This window comes from Podarcis liolepis (genome assembly GCF_965112155.1).
Source record: "Podarcis liolepis genome assembly, chromosome: 6".
NCBI lineage: Eukaryota > Metazoa > Chordata > Lepidosauria > Squamata > Lacertidae > Podarcis > Podarcis liolepis.
The window spans coordinates 80,602,341-80,621,106 of record NC_139559.1 but is presented as its reverse complement, the minus strand read 5'-3'; the positions used below and the strand labels follow the sequence as shown (position 1 = coordinate 80,621,106).

Below are 18,766 nucleotides of genomic sequence, written 5' to 3'. Positions count from 1 at the left end.
TGGTGTGAAGGATTTCCATACACACTGGAATGCAGACTGTAAAAGAACATGTCCAGTTGCATTTTGAAAGCTCCGTGCAAATATTCGTGTGCACAAGTATATCTGTGCTAATGTGATAGCAAATTTATTTTATTAATTTGTATTTATATACTGCCTTTCAGCTGCGCAATTTCCCAAAAAGGCTTACAAAAAATAAAAAAGGCGTAGTCATTTTTCAAATGGAAAAGAAAATGCTCATTTAAACAATGAGTGGCAGCTTTCTTAAATTCAGTTTTCTCTTCTATTATACTGTGTTCAAAGACCTAAGAAGTCACTCTGCTGAAGTCTTGCTAACAAGCAAGTTAGCTCATTTAATTGATGAACCAGTTGCAAGCCAGTTGTTTATCAACAAAAAGTATTTAATGAATGTACAGCTTTGATAAACACTAAGCTAGGCTAATGAATAAATTAGTAATAAACAATGCAATCCCATACTGTACGTGTCTACTTAGAAGTAAGTCCTATGGAGAAATTATTATTATTATTATTATTATTATTATTATTATTATTATTATTATTGCCTTGTTTCCATGCAAATGCATGTGCTTGTAGACCAAGCAGTTTATTTCCTTTCTTACGGATTTCTTTTCATATTTTTACCCAACAAGTCTCACTGTGCTTTATAGGGCTTGCTCCCAGGTAGGTGGGTACAGAACTGCAACCAAAGTATATGCATATACAAATTAACAATACTAGATGGATAAGACAAAATAACAGTGCACTGAGATATGATGCAGATGGTTTATTTACTACAGTATTTACATTACAGTAATCTAACCTAGAGGTTACCAGAATATAGACAATATGTTAGGTTATCCCTCTCCAGATGAGACATAGCTGGGCCACCATCCAAAGCCAAAATATTAATGTATTAGAACATGCATATTAATATTAACTGCATAGATATTTTACATACTATTTATATATGTGATATTATTTTAAAATGAATGTCCAAATAGGCTTCAAAATTAACCTTAGTTGCTATATTTTTTCAAGTTTTAAAATCAATTACATGCATTGGTTTCTTTTTCTTGATAAACTTATGATTTGACCTGAATTCACCAAAATGCCATTTACAAGTTAATGGTTAAACTTGATATTTGTCATGCCATTAATACTAGACAAGCAGCACAATTCTTACAACTGCTGAATGGGAAGGTACATAAAGACACAGTAAGCAGTTCAAGACCTTATTAAAACATGTCTATCAAATGAAGAGGTACAAATAAGGTGTCTGATTCATCAAAAAGATAACTCCTGCAGACAGCACACACAACTCCCTAGGGTATCTTGCAATATAGCTTTTAAAAAATGAAAATTTTCCCTACACAGACACAAACACTTTAAAATGGAGGTGGATTCAGCAAAGTGAGCATTTCAGTGAAAAGCTCCAAATAAATGATGAATTCTGCATAAATCTAATCTCTAAAGACTGGAGCAGACGTGCAGCACCAGACCTGAGTCTGAGAATCTGGGTCTTCTTGTCTGCAAATCAGTGTGGGGGGGTGGATTATTTGTAGCAGAGTAATTGTGGGAGGGGGATTTCCCATATCTCCCCCCCCACTCCAGTTTACACAACCATATAGTATGATGTTTTGTTCAGTTGGATTGTACAATTTCAAACTTATATCTGAATGACAGTCCTCTCGTTCTGTCGATTCCGTCCCACGGGGGTGAAATTTGATTCAGTTTGCATTTAAAGGGGAACTTATTTAATTAGTACTTCCTAAAATAATATGTGAACCAAAACACAGCTCCCCTCAAAACGTGCACGGCTTTGGATTCTGCAGTTCAGTTTCCCCAGCAAATTAATGTGTTGCAAAAAATGTATTTGCTAGAGTTTTGTGCATTAGAATGTATTTCCAATGACAATAACTCACATAGCCCTTGTTGTAAAACAGCAGAACTGGTTGCCACTTTGTTTCCAGGCCCAAGACAAGGTGCTCACTGTAGTGCTTAGAGACTTAAATGAAACGGCTTGCAAAAATGTGTGCGTTAGGCAAAATTGCATTAAAATGCGTAGAATAGGAGAAACTCCTACTGAAATACTAATGAGCTTTCCTGAGATTTTTTTTTATAAAATATAAATCGGAAACTGATGTAGAAAAGTGGCAAACTGAACTTAAGATCTGAAAAATAAGAAACCAAAAAGAACCCAGAATTAACACATTTGCCCATCCCTAGGTCAGACTTTTGAATTATGGTGCCGGAGGAGACTCTTGATAGTCCCATGGACTGCAAGAAGATCAAACCTCTCCATTCTGAAGGAAATCAGCCCTGAGTGCTCACTGGAAGGGCAGATCCTGAAGCTGAGGCTCCAATGCTTTGGCCACCTCATGAGAAGAGAAGACTCCCTAGAAAAGACCCTGATGTTGGGAAAGATGGAGGGCAAAAGGAGAAGGGGATGACAGAGGACGAGATGGTTGGACAGTGTTCTCGAAGCTACCAGCATGAGTTTGACCAAACGGCGGGAGGCAGTGGAAGACAGAAGTGCCTGGCGTGCTCTGGTCCATGGAGTCACGAAGAGTCGGACACGACTAAACAACAACAAGGTCAGACTACCTTTCTTCATGACATACTCATTTTCTGTGTGCAGTTTTTCTGAAAGGAAGGATTCAAATGCTGAGTTCCCTCAGTTCCATCTTTAACCTGAAGTGGTACAATACAGGTTTCAGCTTTGTTGTGTGATTATGCTTCTCCTACACACTGTTCCCAAGACAAAAATGAATAGCAGATGGGATTGTTCTGCTTTTGTCGAAGTAAGGTGTTCAAAACATATTGTAGCTGCAACATAGATGTCAACCAGAGAGGGAATGATCTCCTTGTGGAATGATCTCCCAATGGAAATGAGGCAGCTTCTAACCATGGGGCGTTTCCATTGACAGTTGAAAATATACCTGTTTACCCTGGCATTTGGGCCACTGTGGTTGATATATTGGTTGACGAGAGGTTCAAAGGGTGGCAGCATGAGAACAGGCCTTTTCTGCAGTGGCTCCCCATTTGTGGAATACTCTCCCCAGGGAGACTCACCTGGCACCTTCATGACAGACAAAAATGTTTATCTTCAACTTGGCCTTTGGCTAATTAACAATCTATGGCCTTTTAAATGTGTTTGTGGGAATTTCATGGAATTCCCTTTCCAGTGGTGTATCTGGCACCTTCATGTTATAGCTTCCATCATATGCTGAAGGTGCAGCTCTTTATCCTGGCATTTGACTCCTGAACTATATTTAAGGGCATCCCTCAATTGTTGTGATTGCAACTTGTTTAAACTGATTTTAATAATATATTTGTACACTATTATAATAACTCATCCTACAGTGTTATGATGAAATACAAGCTTGTATTCAATGGTGTGGTAAATAGGCATCTTGTCCTGCTCCTGTGCACTCCCTAAATCTGTTCTAGGGGTCCCCCAAAATCTTGAAGCAGATTTGGGGAGGGCATGGGGTATGCACAGTGGAGGACAGGGGAAGGAAGTCCATCGTGGAAGTAGAAATCTATGTGCTACTGGGATGAGGGAGTTTGATTAACCCGTAATCATTAATAACAGCAATAATAATAGATACTTCGGTCTTGTTATGTAAAGCACTTACACAATATATCGTGGTGCCTGTGTAACATGTGTGAGAATTCTTGTGCCTGTGCAAAAAATTAAGTATGAGGCCTAACGTATTTTGTATGAGATTTAGAGGAAATTTCTGAGGGCTGTGGCAGCTGTGCTCCTCTTAGGCACTTTAGTGAGGTGGAGTGTCTAATAGTATTGCTGTGAAGGGGAAAGAGTTGGGTAAGAAGGCGAGGATTTCCATGACCCCCTTGTCTCCCCTCTCCATACTGAAGCACTGGATAAAAACTGAGGATTTTAAGACTCTGGACTGAGAATTCCAAACTGATAATCTGGCAACATTGTTCTCCATTGCAAAACAAACGGCAAGCATCGCTTGGGGAAAACCTTTGCTATTCCGCATGGTAAGCCCTTATTGAAAGCTTTTTTTTACAGTTTAGCCTCTCTGGCTGATGTGATGAAATTGCCTTCATTGTAGTGCAGATGTTCAGGAAACCCGGCTGCAAGATGGTTCCTCCACAGTGAGATCAAATGAGCTCAGCCCTGTATCTGCATTAAACATTTTGTCATGCTAATGTCTTGTTTTAAAAACGCTTTGCCGGTGATGAAAACAGGAGGCACCGTGTACAACCCAAAGAAGATAAAATAAAATAATAAGCCTGCTTCAGCTCCATGGAACTTCAGGCCATCTAAAGAAAACTAGGAAGGCCATTCATAGGAAGAGGTCAGGACCATCCTGGGCAGAAATAGCCCTCACTGCTATGTTTCCACTATGTCAGTTCCAGGGAAAGTGAAGTAGATTCATAGGAACGGACCTGCCATTGCATTTATTATCTTCTTCCCAGTCATAAAACATAGTCTTCAAGAAGGCCTGAATATGAAGTATGACTAGCCCAAGACATATGCTGTGTGCCCCAAAAGTTACGCCCCAGAATCCAGAACATTTCAGAGAGGATGCTAGGACACAACTTCATTGGACCTGCCCAGTATATGTCTGCCCATTGAATTGTTTGTGCACTCAGGCCGAAATCTACTCTGGAGACCCACCCACTAACACTTGCTCACAGAGTGAAAGTCATTTGGTCTAAGTATCATAGCACGTAAAGGTAAAGGGACCCCTGACCATTAGGTCCAGTCGTGCCCGACTCTGGGGTTGCGGCCCTCATCTCGTTTTATTGGCCGAGAGAGCCGGCATACAGCTTCCGGGTCATGCGGCCAGCATGACTAAGCCGCTTCTGGTGAACCAGAGCAGCGCATGGAAACACCGTTTACCTTCCCGCCAGAGCGGTACCTATTTATCTACTTGCACTTTGACATACTTTCGAACTGCTAGGTTGGCAGGAGCAGGGACCGAGCAACGGGAGCTCACCCCGTGGCAGGGATTCTAACCGCTGACCTTCTGGTCAGCAAGTCCTAAGCTCTGTGGTTTAACCCACAGCGCCACCCGCCTCCATCATGGCACGTACCTCACTTCAGAAATGGCTGCAGCATCCAAAATTTATGTGGTGTGAACCTGTGCAAAGGGGTGTATTGCCAAAGTTAATGAAGGAGCCATGTTGATAAAGTAGAATGGGGCAAGTGTGTCTGCAGTGGAGTGGGTAGGTAGCCATGTTGGTCTGACGCAGTCTGTGTGTGTGTGTGTGGGGGGGAGAGAGAGAGAGAGAGAGAGAGAGAGAGAGAGAGAGAGAGAGAGAGTCCAGTAGCACCTCAGAGAGCAACTATGTTTGTTCTTGGTATAAGCTTTTGTGTGCATGCATCTGAAGAGGTGCGCATGCACACAAAAGCTTATACCAAGAACAAACTTAGTTGGTCTCTAAAGTGCTAATGGACAATTTTTTTATTTTTTAATATATACATTTCGACTGAAAAGTTGGCAAGCTTTAGATTCTGTCAGGCAGTCTTCCATGAGCTGCTACATTCTAGTCAGGCTCTTCCTTTAACCTACCAAGTTCCATAGATGATGAATACCATATTCATCCATGGTCCACCGAGACCAACAAAGTTCTGCATTAACATTGCCTGCCGGGGCTCCAAACCCCAGCTTTTCCTAAAGTGCCAATACCTTTGAAATCAAAAGCTGGCGGCTTCAGCTGGTGACGGGTGACACAAGGGCCTGTGGCATTTGCCTGCAGTATTTTGTGATTCTCTGGTTTGCAAGCATCTTGCTGGTCCCAATATATGCACCTCATAATTTTTTTCCTGCAAAGCTGGGGCTGTGAGGAGGAGAGAGATGACTTGAATTTGAAGACAATTAGACAGTCAGACAGATGGTAGGTAAGGCAGCGAGGGCCTCCTGTTGAAGAAATGGTCATCGCGCTGCAGTGTACAATGCCAGTGAGTGAGAGAAGACAAGCTCTTGTACCATGTACAATGCAGCACCCAGTAACCATAGTGTGGATCATGCCCTTGTCAAATTTACTGTCAGTTCCTTGACGCAAAAGGATGTTTTCTTAAAAGGACAGAACTGACATATTCATGAATAGCTAGAAAGTCACTGTATGCCTTCCTGGATGTCATTATCCTCTAGGAATGATTGGTCCTACCTAGATATACGTTGGCAGAGGAGCCAACTCAGAGGCTTAGGTCCCTTTGCCCCCCCCCCATTAAAATATTTGAGGGGTCTGTGCCCCAAAGTTGATGAGCCTGGCCATTCAAATAGTGTGTGTGTGCTGTGTCATGTGATTATGTGGGGCAGGGCTTACCTCCCCCCTCCCAATATTTTATTGAGGCTCTCACCCCTGTACATCAGGAAAGGTGGTGTCTAGGTAGAAATTATCAATTAAGAAGGGTAGAAATGTCGAATCAACCACTGCTGCCTGATGGGTAGCCACAGGAGTGAGACCATAGCTAGCTTCTGCTGGTAAGCAAAGGGGTCTTGCTACTGTTTGATGTGCCTGACAGAACTCTGGAAAGCTGTAAATTAGGATATCTCCATCAGAGTGTTTCAACGGCCCATAAGGACAATAAGCCTTTTGTGTGCTTTAGTGACGTTAGGGCTATGTTATGCCATCGGAGCGACTCAAAACACCCTAAATAGCTTATTAAAACAATGGTGTCAAAGCAATGGAGGATTAAGGAAAAGTACAAAGTACCATCACGTAGCAGGCCGCTTTCAACATTTGTTGGCGATCAAATCAAATAAGATAAAAGAGAGGACACCTAATTCGTTATCAAATCACTTAGGGCCCTGTTCTTTAAGGGAGATTCCCTAAATCTTTCCTCATTTTCTGTAAACTGAGAAACTGAAGCAGGGCTCCTTTTGGAAGAAAGCAGGTATATTTTCGAGATTCTAAAGTGTGGTTGAAGTGATTTGAACACACATTTGCTACTTTTGGTTCTAGGGCAGAGAAGGTGGGTCAGACTATCTCCTCAATACATTTGAAGTACATACATGTGCGTGATCTAATATCTCTTTATCTCTTCTCTTTTTTTTGTCTGAGGCAAAAGCCTCAGAAGTGCTGAAATTTACAAGGGAATTAGGCTGTCAGATATATCACTTAAACCCCCTCATCTGATGTAAGGAGACACAAAGGTGTTACAATATTGGTTCCCAGAGATAAACCACATTTACCTATATTTTTTTTAAAGGAATGGTAAAATAACACCTTTTGTGGGTTCTCGGAATGTGGATGTTCTTGAGTAATCTAGAGCTCCCAAACTTCCAAAAGAGTTATACTCAAAAGCTTGCATTCCTCCAAGGAAATCTAGGCATGCCGGTATATTTGGATGTGAAGTTTATTCTTAAAGGGGGGAAACTATTGCAGTGTGGCCTCAACTATCAAGTGCGCTACCACAATCTCCAGGGCCCTCAGTGCAACAGAAACATTCCTAAGCTCCTGACCATGTGTGTTCATGCCATTCTAGGACTACACCAGAGAGGAAGGTCCAATAAGAACTTTTCCTTAAGGACTTCTGGGAATTGTAGTTGTAACTGCAAGAATATTTCTGAACATTCTGTGCCATCACAGCAGTTAATCCAATAGTGTGGGAGACCAGGAGTTCAAGGAAGCAGAAGAGAGAAGCAAGCAGTAGGTGTCAGATAGTTTTTAGTTTATGTTTTTATTGTACACTAATGGACAAATCTTAGACCAGAAAGAGGAACATTCTTTCAGTCATTTCAATCATTTTCCATCTGATACAGTCATAACCAATTAGCCTATTTTTAACTAATGGACTCATAGCCATTTCCCCTTTGAGACACAGGAGGGGGGGGGGAATCTGCCTTACTGTGTTCAAATTGGAATGTCAGATAACAGCACCAAATAGGGAGAATTTCAAGAATGAAAATCAGAAAAAATCCCACTGGAAGTCTCATTAGTTCAGTACTAAAAGCTTGTACAATCCCAAGCATGTACACAGGCTTCATTAAATAAACAACTATTGATTATACTCGAAGCCTAGGTGTAATTGCATAAAACTCTTCAGTGGAGGGGAAGAGGATAAAAGAAATCATCAGGATGAAATCACTCAGATGCAGTCAGTGTTGTCTTCAATTTTGGGGAGGGCATCAAGCAAGATGTCTTCAGTGAGTATGTGCCCTTTCACCTACCCTAAATTATGAGGGCTGCTGCCATAATGCATACCCATCTGCCAGCATCAAGGATGGTCAAGTCAATGAGGGGAAGTATACCTGTATACTAGTGGGGTAGACATACGTGAGAATACAGGAGAATTTAAAATTGAGAAATGCTGAAACAACCATCACTTTCAGAAACATTGCCCTAAACTTTTTATTATTTGCATGATCATTTGAAAAAGTTCTAAAGCTTGCTGCTATTTTGTGACATTTTTGGTTGGTCCTACTAAGGTATTGCCCTAATATGGATTTTGGAGGGTTTTCTTAATTATGGACCTTTGCTGAGAAAGCAGAGCTCACTGTATAGGCTGAGAATCAAAGGGGATCTTTGTGTCTGTGCAAAGTTCTTCCAAGCACACAAGCTGGAGGAAATCCCTCTTTCCCTATTGGAAAATACAGTTGTGACACATCCGCTGCAAAGTAGTACGCCATGACTGTCCTGTTTAATTATTAGTACTTTCCACTATTTACCTGGCTGCAGCAGAACTTTGCATGATTTATTATCTCTCATGCCAGGTGCTGTGCTTCTCACAATACCAAACAAGATGCTCATGAATCAAAATGGCATAACTTCCAAGTTATACACATTTCCAAGGCGGGGGATGGCTTGTCATGCCTCCTAAAGGTTTGCAGCTGTGAAATCTCTTCTCTTTGAATGTGTTGCCCACTGCATTCATATGAGGGAGAATAGCAGGACCACCTGTGCTGGCACTGGCCCCTCGGTGGGTGTCCCTATCACCCAATCTCGCCCATCTTCCACATGTTGGAGAGAGAAGATTTGCAGCAGGAAGCCTGCTATCTGCAGGTTGTTGTTTAGTCGTTTAGTTGTGTCCGACTCTGAGGTTGCAGCACTCATCTCGCTTTATTGGCCGAGGGAGCCGGCATACAGCTTCTGGGTCATGTGGCCAGCATGACTAAGCCACTTATGGCAAACCAGAGCAGCGCACGGAAATGCCGTTTACCTTCCTGCCGGAGCGGTACCTATTTATCTACTTGCACTTTGACGTGCTTTCAAACTGCTAGGTTGGCAGGAGCTGGGACCGAGCAACAGGAGCTCACCCCGCCGCGGGGATTCGAACCGCCGACCTTCTGATCAGCAAGCCCTAGGTTCTGTGGTTTAACCCACAGCACCACCCGCATCCCTAGCAGCAGTGCTACTGAGACTCAAATTGTGGGAAATATAAGTGACAAAATTGAGTCATGCAACTCAAATTGGGTCTACTAGACCTTATTTTTTAAAGCAATGTGGACTGGTCGCTTCTGGGCCCCTCCAGGATTACGGGCCCTGAAGTTTAAGCTTCATTAGTTTCATAGTAGATCTGTCCCTACTGGGACCTGCTGAACAGCTCTTTCTTAAAACCCCATCTTCTAGATTATGCAAGGATGAAACCAAGCCAGTTTAAGCCCTCCTGTTCCATTCCACCTTTGGGAAAAGAAAGTCTCTCCTCTGTTATGGACTGAGAACTGCCTGGCATCCTGAGATTGGCCTCACAGCACCTGCTGCTTGTTCTGTAAATACAAATTCTTTCCCACCAACTGCCCACTTAATAAGAGGAGGAGGAGGAGGAAATCTGGCATTTTCTCACACTGTGCTCTGCAAAGCTATCGTTTCTAGCAAATGAGCTTTCCAGATAAGCTTCCATGTGGCTAATGTACCTCGTTAATATCATTTCTCTTAGCATGCCAATAGTTTTAGACTGACGAGTCGTTAAAAGGTGGGCAGTTGCCGGGAACATCTTTAGAAGTTAAGGGCAGGAACACTTGCTGCAGCTTGTATGATGAGCAACCTTCTTCTGTGTGTAGTCTCGGTTCGCCCCCCACCCACCCACCTTCAGGCAGCTAGAATGAAGCCTGTTCACCACGAAGTGCCACCAATACTGTTGCAATTATCAGATAGTTTCCATTAATCAATCCAGAACCTAGCAGCAATACTAGGAAAGGTCAGGCTACATCAGGCCCAGCGGTGTAGCACCTTTTTCAGCACAGGGGCTGTACAGTGGTACATCAGGTTACATACGCTTCAGGTTACAGACTCCGCTAACCCAGAAATAGTGCTTCAGGCTAAGAACTTTGCTTCAGGATGAGAACAGAAATCGTGCTCTGGCGACGCGGCAGCAGCAGGAGGCCCCATTAAGCTAAAGTGGTGCTTCAGGTTAAGAACAGTTTCAGGTTAAGTACGGAACAAATTAAGTACTTAACCCGAGGTACCACTGTATTGCCTTATGCAATGGAGGCTGGTACCCATTGGGAATGGTAGGGCAGAAACCACACAGCCCAACAGGAAGTAGAGGCAGAGCCAACTGATTCTGGCTTGGCCCCCGTCTTTCTCCCTGCTGAGTTCTACAGTGGCAACACAGAGATGAAGGAAGAGGTAGCTACCAGCCAGTGCTACCCTCTGGAGTGGATACAAGTAAGAGGACAGGCAAGTGGAGGATGACTTTCCTAGTGGATCATCCGCCACTGCCATTCTGGGCAACCTTCCAAGGTTGGGTGAGGCAAGAAGCAAAACTGGGCAGAGCATGGCCCGCCCAAAACATTTTGGCACCTGAGGAGTACCACAAAATGGTGGTGGCGGCTCCAGTCAGGGAAGAAGGTTGAGTGAAGGCCTATCCCTGTTCTAGCAAAATCACTCATCTCTTAACATTAATAAGTTACCAGCCACACCAGAAAATAGTGTAAACGACACAGCAGAGATATGGACCATACAAGGTACATACAAGATATGGACCATATGCTGGCCATACAAGGATACATCTACAGGGCAGTTTCACACTATCCATGTCGTAGGGACACAGCCTTAGAGTCTGTGGATCTGCAAATCTGCCTAAAATTGGGAGGAAGAGTCAAAATACTTCAGAGCAAATGCCTGTCCTTAGCATGAGGGGTGCTGAGCTGTTGAACTCCTTGCCACAATTGAAATGCTCTGGTAAAGAATTTCGCAATTTCCAAATATGGATCAGATATTGGTAGAAAACAATATCTGTAATTGCCAGCTGATTATGCCAAAGTCCGCCTCCTTCAGCCGCCATTTTGTGACTGGCTCTACCCCTGTACTACAATTTTGTGACTAGTGGGTCTCAGTTGTCTTCAGTCATCTCAAGTGGGTTCCGTGGGGTTGAAGTTTGAGGTCGCCTGTTCTACATAATATATAGAGTGGTGATTGGCACAGTTCTGTAAAATGCATTTCAGCTGCATGGATGTAGGATGACATCCATGGCATTCAGCCATCGTACCTGAGGGGAAAGCACTGTTTAAATTGCATTTTTTACTACGTTTTAATGTTATTGACACCCATTTTACTGTATATCAGGGCTGGAGTTGCATAGAGATGAGTCGCAACTGGCTCCTGAATGAGGCTTATTTACGGTTGCCCCCCATTCCATATAATATGGGATCATCCTGTATTTCAAGGAAAAATGTTGCCTCCCATATTGATTTAATACAGGACATAGTTTGCCCTGTGTTGCTGAATTCATCATCCTTCCCTCCTCCTCCTCCTCCTCCTCCTCCTACCTTCACACCATCCCCCAATCAGAAAGCAGAAAACAAATCCACATCCTCTTTGACCCCACTCTCCTAATCAAGGTGTGAAGGCCTGGCAGACCCCTCAAGTTTCCCATCATCCTCTGCTCCTTTTGCCAATGTGCAGAGAAGAGAAACCAAGTCTCATGGGAAGGAGCAGAATACAGTGCAGTTGTTGGAGTCGCAGATGTTTGAACTTGCTACCTCCCTCCCACCCACTACCCGAAATGTCACTCCTAAGCCACCAATTGGAAAAGGAGATGTTGTGTGAGGGCTTAAGTCCCGCCTACCACCCGTTAAGCATGGAGAATAAGGGCTTGAAATGCGGGGATTGTGGAAATCCTAAACGTGCTTCCTCGGGAGTAAGTCCCAGTGGGCTTTGGTTGCCTAGTAGCTGTGCCTGAGGTGGTAGCTGCAACTTGGTATGTTATAACCAGGTATATAATTTATTTTCACCAACAAACAACATCATAACCTTCATAAATTGGAGCTCTCAGGGGGATTAGGGCTTATGTGAACCCTGTTCAGATGTTGGAGGCTCTGTGAGGAAGAGAAGCAGAATTTGTTGCTGTCTCTCCCCACCCACCAACCAACCAACCAACCAACCAACCAACCTTTCTTTTTTTGGCTAGGTTTCCACATTTATCATTCTTAGGCAGAAATTCAGCAGGTGGGATGCATGTGAGTCATTGAAATGAATGCACATTACCTACTTAGATCCATTAATTTGATTGGGTCTACTCTATGAGTATGACCAGCATTGGAAACAACCCATAGTTTCAATGGGCTTTAATCCCCAATGTTTAGGATTTATGAAAGCATATTTCAAGAGAGAAAATTATGTTCAATGATACATATTTAAATGCACATCAACATGCAATTTTAATGTGGATTTTGATCCCTTTGACCCCGGGATCTTAGGAAGAAAGGCAGTATACAAATTTAATAAATAGTAAATAATTTCAGCACTTGGTGGGGGGGAAATCCGCCCTGTTCTGTATTTTGCCGCAACAAAGCTGGCAACCCTAGATTTACTAACAAGAAACCAAGCCATTAATGTCATTGGCCCAGTCTTGTGAAATACTCTGCCAATAGAAATTCAGCAGAAACCATCTATTTTGACTTTTAAACTCCAGCTGAAAGTTTTTCTGTTCCACCAGGCCTATGCAGGCAATCAATAATACCTCCTTTCCATGTCTGCTTTTAACTTTTTATGGTTTTTATTGTACAGTTTTATGCTTTTATTGCTGCAAACTGCTTTGAAATATATATATTTATGACACAGCATTATGCAAATATTTTAATAAATTAATAAATCAGCAATAGGTTGCCAGGTTAATAGCAGTGAATACTGGCAACGAAGGCCTAAGCAGGTATTACTTCCACGTCAGGGATTCTAAATTATAAATAGTGACCAAATTTAGACAAAATTCTGTTGGTGGATCTCCTCAGTAAAACGTTCACAAACAGGGCTGAGGAGAAACTTTCTTCATCTTCGTCAGGTTTTCTTTCTTTTTTTTTTAAGCCATTCCAACTGCGAGTGAGCCATTATTTTCCCAGGATGATTGTATTTAACCAAGTAATAAAGGGCTTAAGCGATTGAAGAAGAAAAAAATACTTTACACTTTTAACTGGTGACTATTCGACAAACAAACTGGGGTTAGTCCCCTGTCTAATGAATAGGTACAATAAAATGTTTGTGTCAGACAGAAAATCGCCATGGGCTAGCCCCGACACCCCCCCCCCTTCATATTGCTTTGGGATGTAGAGCAGTAAATGGATTCGCAAGCTTAGGTTAAGGGGGTGAGTGTTTGCTAGTTCTGCCTTCGAAAGGTATTTACAGAAGCCCAAAGGAGCCCATGGTTGTTGTTCACTCTGTAAAGAAATGATGACATCAAGAGGCCAGGTCACAAACATGAGTTTATAGGTATTACACTTTACATAGGGATGGAAGGAGGGAGGGGGGGTTATCCATTCAGCATGATCTTCTGACCCCCCACAAGTTTACAGCCTTCCTCTCTCTGCTTCATAGCGCCTCTCCGGCCCAGAGTTAATCATTTCTGCGCTTGTTATCTGCCAAGACTTCTTATCTCCTTTTTGCTGTCACTTTATAACAGGGTCCTCTTATCAACCTGTTTAGAGTCACGTGGCCAGGGCAAGCCTATCCCTGCTCCCGATTCCTCTGATTAGGGACCATCATGAAACGGGGATGGCTGGTTTACAGAGGGTCACTAATGCTGGAAAAAGTACAGAGTCCATTGAAAAGCAGGCCTGTTACTTTCTGAATTATTGGATTTTTGTGTGTGCGTGCGCAAGTGTGTGTGTGTGTGTGTGGTGTTGATGGACTGTTCCCTGACTTTCACTGGAGGTTACTGTAGCCAGTATCCCAAGGCCAGAAAAGTTTACAACCTCACCTTTTGCCGTCCTCAATGCTGTATACCTGAAAGCCAAGGGCACTATATATTTGCACCTAATTATGTCTTCCAGTTCGGATACTACCGGCAACGCACAGGAACCTATAAAACATGGACTTCTTCCAGGTGGTAAGTAAAACCTTTTCTGACTGTTTTGATAAGCCAGTCCAACAGAACTAAATCTCAGCCTTATCAGCCATCTTAGACTAAAACGTCATTATTATGGGATCATTTCCCACTTGTCTAATTTATGCTTCAAAAGAATATGGCTCCCAAAGACTATGATACATTTAAAAGTGCAAGTGTTGATGTGTGAATAAGCATGCTTTTTCTTCAGATGAAATATTTTTAATAAGAGCACACTACCCCAGTAAAGCACTTTGTACTTCAAAGTCACATTTATTTCAATGTGAAACACATGCTTTAATCTCTTTCATTTAAGTAAACTGGACTTTAAAGTGAATTGCAGCTAGATTATGCCTGCCACGTGGGAGGACTGAAAATGATACATTATGCTGGACCATACTTTATTTGTTTATAAAGTTACTAAGATGGCATTAGTGGTGTAGGAATAAATTTGAATTCAGGTTGACCTTTGTGAAATGGCAGTTGGCAAAATCCGGGAGATTTCTAAATTGGTGTAATCTGACTTGTTAAAGAATGATCATTGTCAAACACACATTCATATAGACATTAATCTTTAAAAAGTTAGGGTTACATGATAGTGAGAAAGTATTTTAGCGTGCTGTTTTGTAATAGCGAGTATAAGAATTTTTTTATTTAGGCCTTTCCTGCTTTTTTTATGTTGTTTTGCCTTATTTCATTGAAAAAATATTTAGCAATTTCTGGTCCTTGTTTAACACTCCACCATCCATTGGTTAACAAAACTGAAACGTCTAGGTACTTTCAGTCAGTTTTTAAAGTTTGAAATTTTTTTACATATCCATAGATAACCCTTTTCATTTGCACTGATATTGACTGTTTGGATTATATATAATTTCTCTTGCAATACTTTTGAACCTGTGGTAAAATTTCTGCTACGTTAAAGCCAACAGCTAAACTTCTGAGCATTTTATATCGTATCAGCTTTGTATATAAAATTTTGGATGAAAAGTAGAGTTGCCATATGTCCTCTTTTTTCAGGACACGTCCTCTTTTTCATGAGTAGAGTCATAGCGATCTATAGTTAAAACTAGAAGTTGGCAAATGTGTCTTCTTTTTTGCTCTTCAAAATATGGCAACCCTTTTCTGAAAAGGGTGGGCGATAACTGGAATGTGACCAGCAAATTGGTCTTGGGATGTTTGTTTTATACATTTATTTTAACAGATTAAGGTTGCAATCTTAAACACACATTTATTAGGCAGTGATCCCCAGTGGGACTTAATTCCAAGTAAACACACCTAGGCACATGGTTATATTTTATCAAATTGCAAGCAAATTCATGCTTTGCAATGCCATCTTGTTAACCTCATGTTTACCTGGGAGTAAGCTTTACTGAACACAGTGGGATTTACTTCTGAGTAAGCATGCATAGGATCTCTGTTTTTAATGTTGTGTTTCTCACACAAGAAAAAATGAAGTGATGTATGTGTATGATTGTTTAATAGAACATATACACATTCCATCTATTCAGAAATGCAGCGTTTTCATTTTTAGGCAGCTGTGAAAAATATCAATTCTTAAAATCAAAAGCAAATGTCCAAAACATACTTTAAATTGGGAGGTTCACAGAAGGGGGTAATGCTATATTGTGTCCCCCTGTAAGGCTTGATCCACCATGTTTAAAATTGTACTCCCAGCTCTAACTGCTTTTGTTATAACTTCCAAGTTTTCTACTGTAAAAAATGCATCCTTTTGCTTAGAGTTCTCTGGTCAATCTGTATGGAAATGACAGATCTGCAATTATCACTCCTTCTTAGATTCCATCTGTATGAGTTTTACATAAAAGGGGTTCTTTTCCCCACTACTAAGATTTTATTGCCAAATGGCATGTATGTAGGAGGGAAGCTGATAAGCCTATAATAAGTCCTGCTCTTTAATACATGTGCAGCCTGATCATCTGTGTGTATATTCAAAAGTAAACCCCACTGAGTTCCAGAGGACTTAACTTGTGAGTAAAAAAAAAATGTAGAGGATTATGCTACGTGGAGTTTTGTATGCGTAAACACATAACAAATACAAACCACAACAGAGTATTGCTCTATGCACTCTGGTGGAATTTATAAGCACAGATGTGAGTAGTGGAGTGGACATTATGTGAACACTTCCTCAAGCTCTTCACAAATCCCAGTTGGCACTTTCCGTGGCAGTCGTAAGCAGTGCTTTTTTTCTTTTAAAAAATAATGTTTAGGGGTCCTCTCATTTTCCTACTCATATTGAAATACTGCCCCTCAATGAGGCCAAACTTAGATTCACAAAATGTTTAGGCGTATGTCTACCCCTGCGTCCCCCCAGAGAAAAGCACTGGTTGTAAGTCTTCTCTCTCTACCTCTCCAACTGGCAGTGGTTTGCCAGTTTGTCTCTTGGCCAGTTTCTGGGTACTCGCAATGATGTTCAAAGCCGTAAGTGGCCCCAAATAGCTGAATGGCTGTCTCCTTCTGTAGACTCCCTTTGGTGTTAAGATCAGCAGAGGCCCTCTGATAGCTCCTTCACCCTTAGAGAAGTTCACGGGGTGCGGAGGAGAATATTCTCTGCGGCAGCTCCTAGGTTGTGGAATTCCCTCCCCCCTCATTTCATTTTACAGTTTCTATTGCATGCTGGAGACACTCCTCTTTTTTTACCCTGCCCTTTCTCACACTTGAGATGTAATAGAGCACACTGTACTCTTGTGTCTGTAATTTCTTTTAAATTGTTTTTAATATTATATTTTTAAATTGCTGTAACCCACCCAGGACCTTATAGTGAAGGGCAGACAAGCTATCAAATAAATAACAATAAAGTAGTAGTAGTAGTAGTAGTAGTAGTAGTAGTAGTAGTAGTAGTAATTACTACTACTGCTGAGTATACTTGGCTAGCAAAGAGTCTTTATTTAGTTTGATATTTTGAATACAGATTGTTTTAATGGCTTGGGTTACATCTAGGTATACTAGGTATTAAGATTAAGTATAACGGGTGATCCTCAGAGCTACTCTTGTGAATGTGCTATTGGAGGGATACATTTTTTAAAAAAAATTTAAATGGCATTCTAAATTCAGGGGATGGGTGATTGTCATCATGGAAACTCAGTGGAAATAACTGATACAGTGGTACCTTGGTTCTCAAACTTAATCCGTTCCGGAAGTCTGTTCCAAAACCAAAGCATTCCAAAACCAAGGCACACTTTCCCATAGAAAGTAATGCAAAATGGATTAATCCGTTCCAGACTTTTAAGAATAACCCCTAAAACGGCAATTTAACATGAATTTTTCTACCCAACGAGACCATTGATCCATAAAATGAAAGCAATAATCCATGTACTGTACTATAAAATAAGACAGTATTGTAGATTTTTTATATATATATATATATATATATATATATATATATATATAACAAAAGTGCTGAACTTAATCCGTTCTGGAAGTCTGACTTCCAAAATGTTCACAAACCAAGGCGCTGCTTCTGATTGGTGCAGGCGCCCCGGAAACAATAACTGCATCGGACGTTTGGCTTCCAAAAAACGTTCAAAAACTGGAACACTTCCGAGTTTTCAGCATTTGGGAACCAAGGCGTTTGAGAACCAAGGTATCACTGTAGTCTGGCGGCAATTTTATAAAACATGGAAATGATAGAAATTTAGAGCAGACTCCACTCCCCCCCCCCGCCCCCGTGTTAAATTCTGAAGTAAGATTTCCCTTTTCATGTGAAGTTGATTGTTGTAGACCACCATAACAGAAATAAAAGAATGTGTATTAAAAGCAAATGGGGTGATTTAGAGTATTGGAATAATAATAATAATAATAATAATAATAATAATAATAATAATAATAATAATTAATACAGTGGTATCTTGGGTTAAGAACTTAATTCATTCTGGAGGTCATTCTTAACCTGAAACTGTTCTTAACCTGAGGTACCACTTTAGCTAATGGGGCCTCCTGCTGCTGCCCCGCCACACGATTTCTGTTCTCATCCTGAAGCAAAGTTCTTAACCCGAGGTACTATTTCTGGGTTAGCGGAGTCTGTAACCTGAAGCATCTGTAAGCTGAAGCGTCTGTAACCCGAGGTACCACTGTCTGTATAAATAAATAAATAAATCTTGTATCATCAGCAGTCCACATAAAACTCACCAGGCAGTGCAAAGCAAAAGTCAGAGGGAGTCAGTTTTTGTATCAGATTGATGTGGGCAAATTGGACACAAAATGTCACCTAATTGCTAGGTTGCTGTTTTTACTACTTCCCACTATGCCTTAACATACATACATACATACATACATACATACATACATTTATTTATTTATTTATTTATTTATGTATGTATGTATGTATGTGCTAGGTGCTATATCAATGTCGAGTATTTATTTATTATTTAAAAGCACATACATATATGAGATTATAATTATATTCATGCATGTATATATATATATGTGTGTGTGTGTATAACATACAATGAGTCATAATTATTATAAGAATATAAAATCATTAATAAGAAAATCATTATTTAGTCCATT

General features: G+C 41.2%; 1 protein-coding gene across 2 annotated transcripts in view; it reads left to right on the top strand.

Moving 5' to 3' along the window:
* The first annotated feature begins 13,848 nt into the window (after nucleotides 1-13,848).
* The window catches only part of NR5A2 (nuclear receptor subfamily 5 group A member 2), a 116,525-nt gene continuing 111,607 nt past the window's right edge, over nucleotides 13,849-18,766 (top strand). For both annotated transcript variants that reach the window (XR_014527019.1, XM_083506817.1), the window contains exon 1: nucleotides 13,849-14,245. Coding sequence is in view for 1 of the 2 variants with exons in the window: in XM_083506817.1 (XP_083362943.1) it covers nucleotides 14,179-14,245 (67 nt within the window). In the remaining variant the exon portion in view is untranslated. The remainder of the gene's footprint in view (nucleotides 14,246-18,766) is intronic.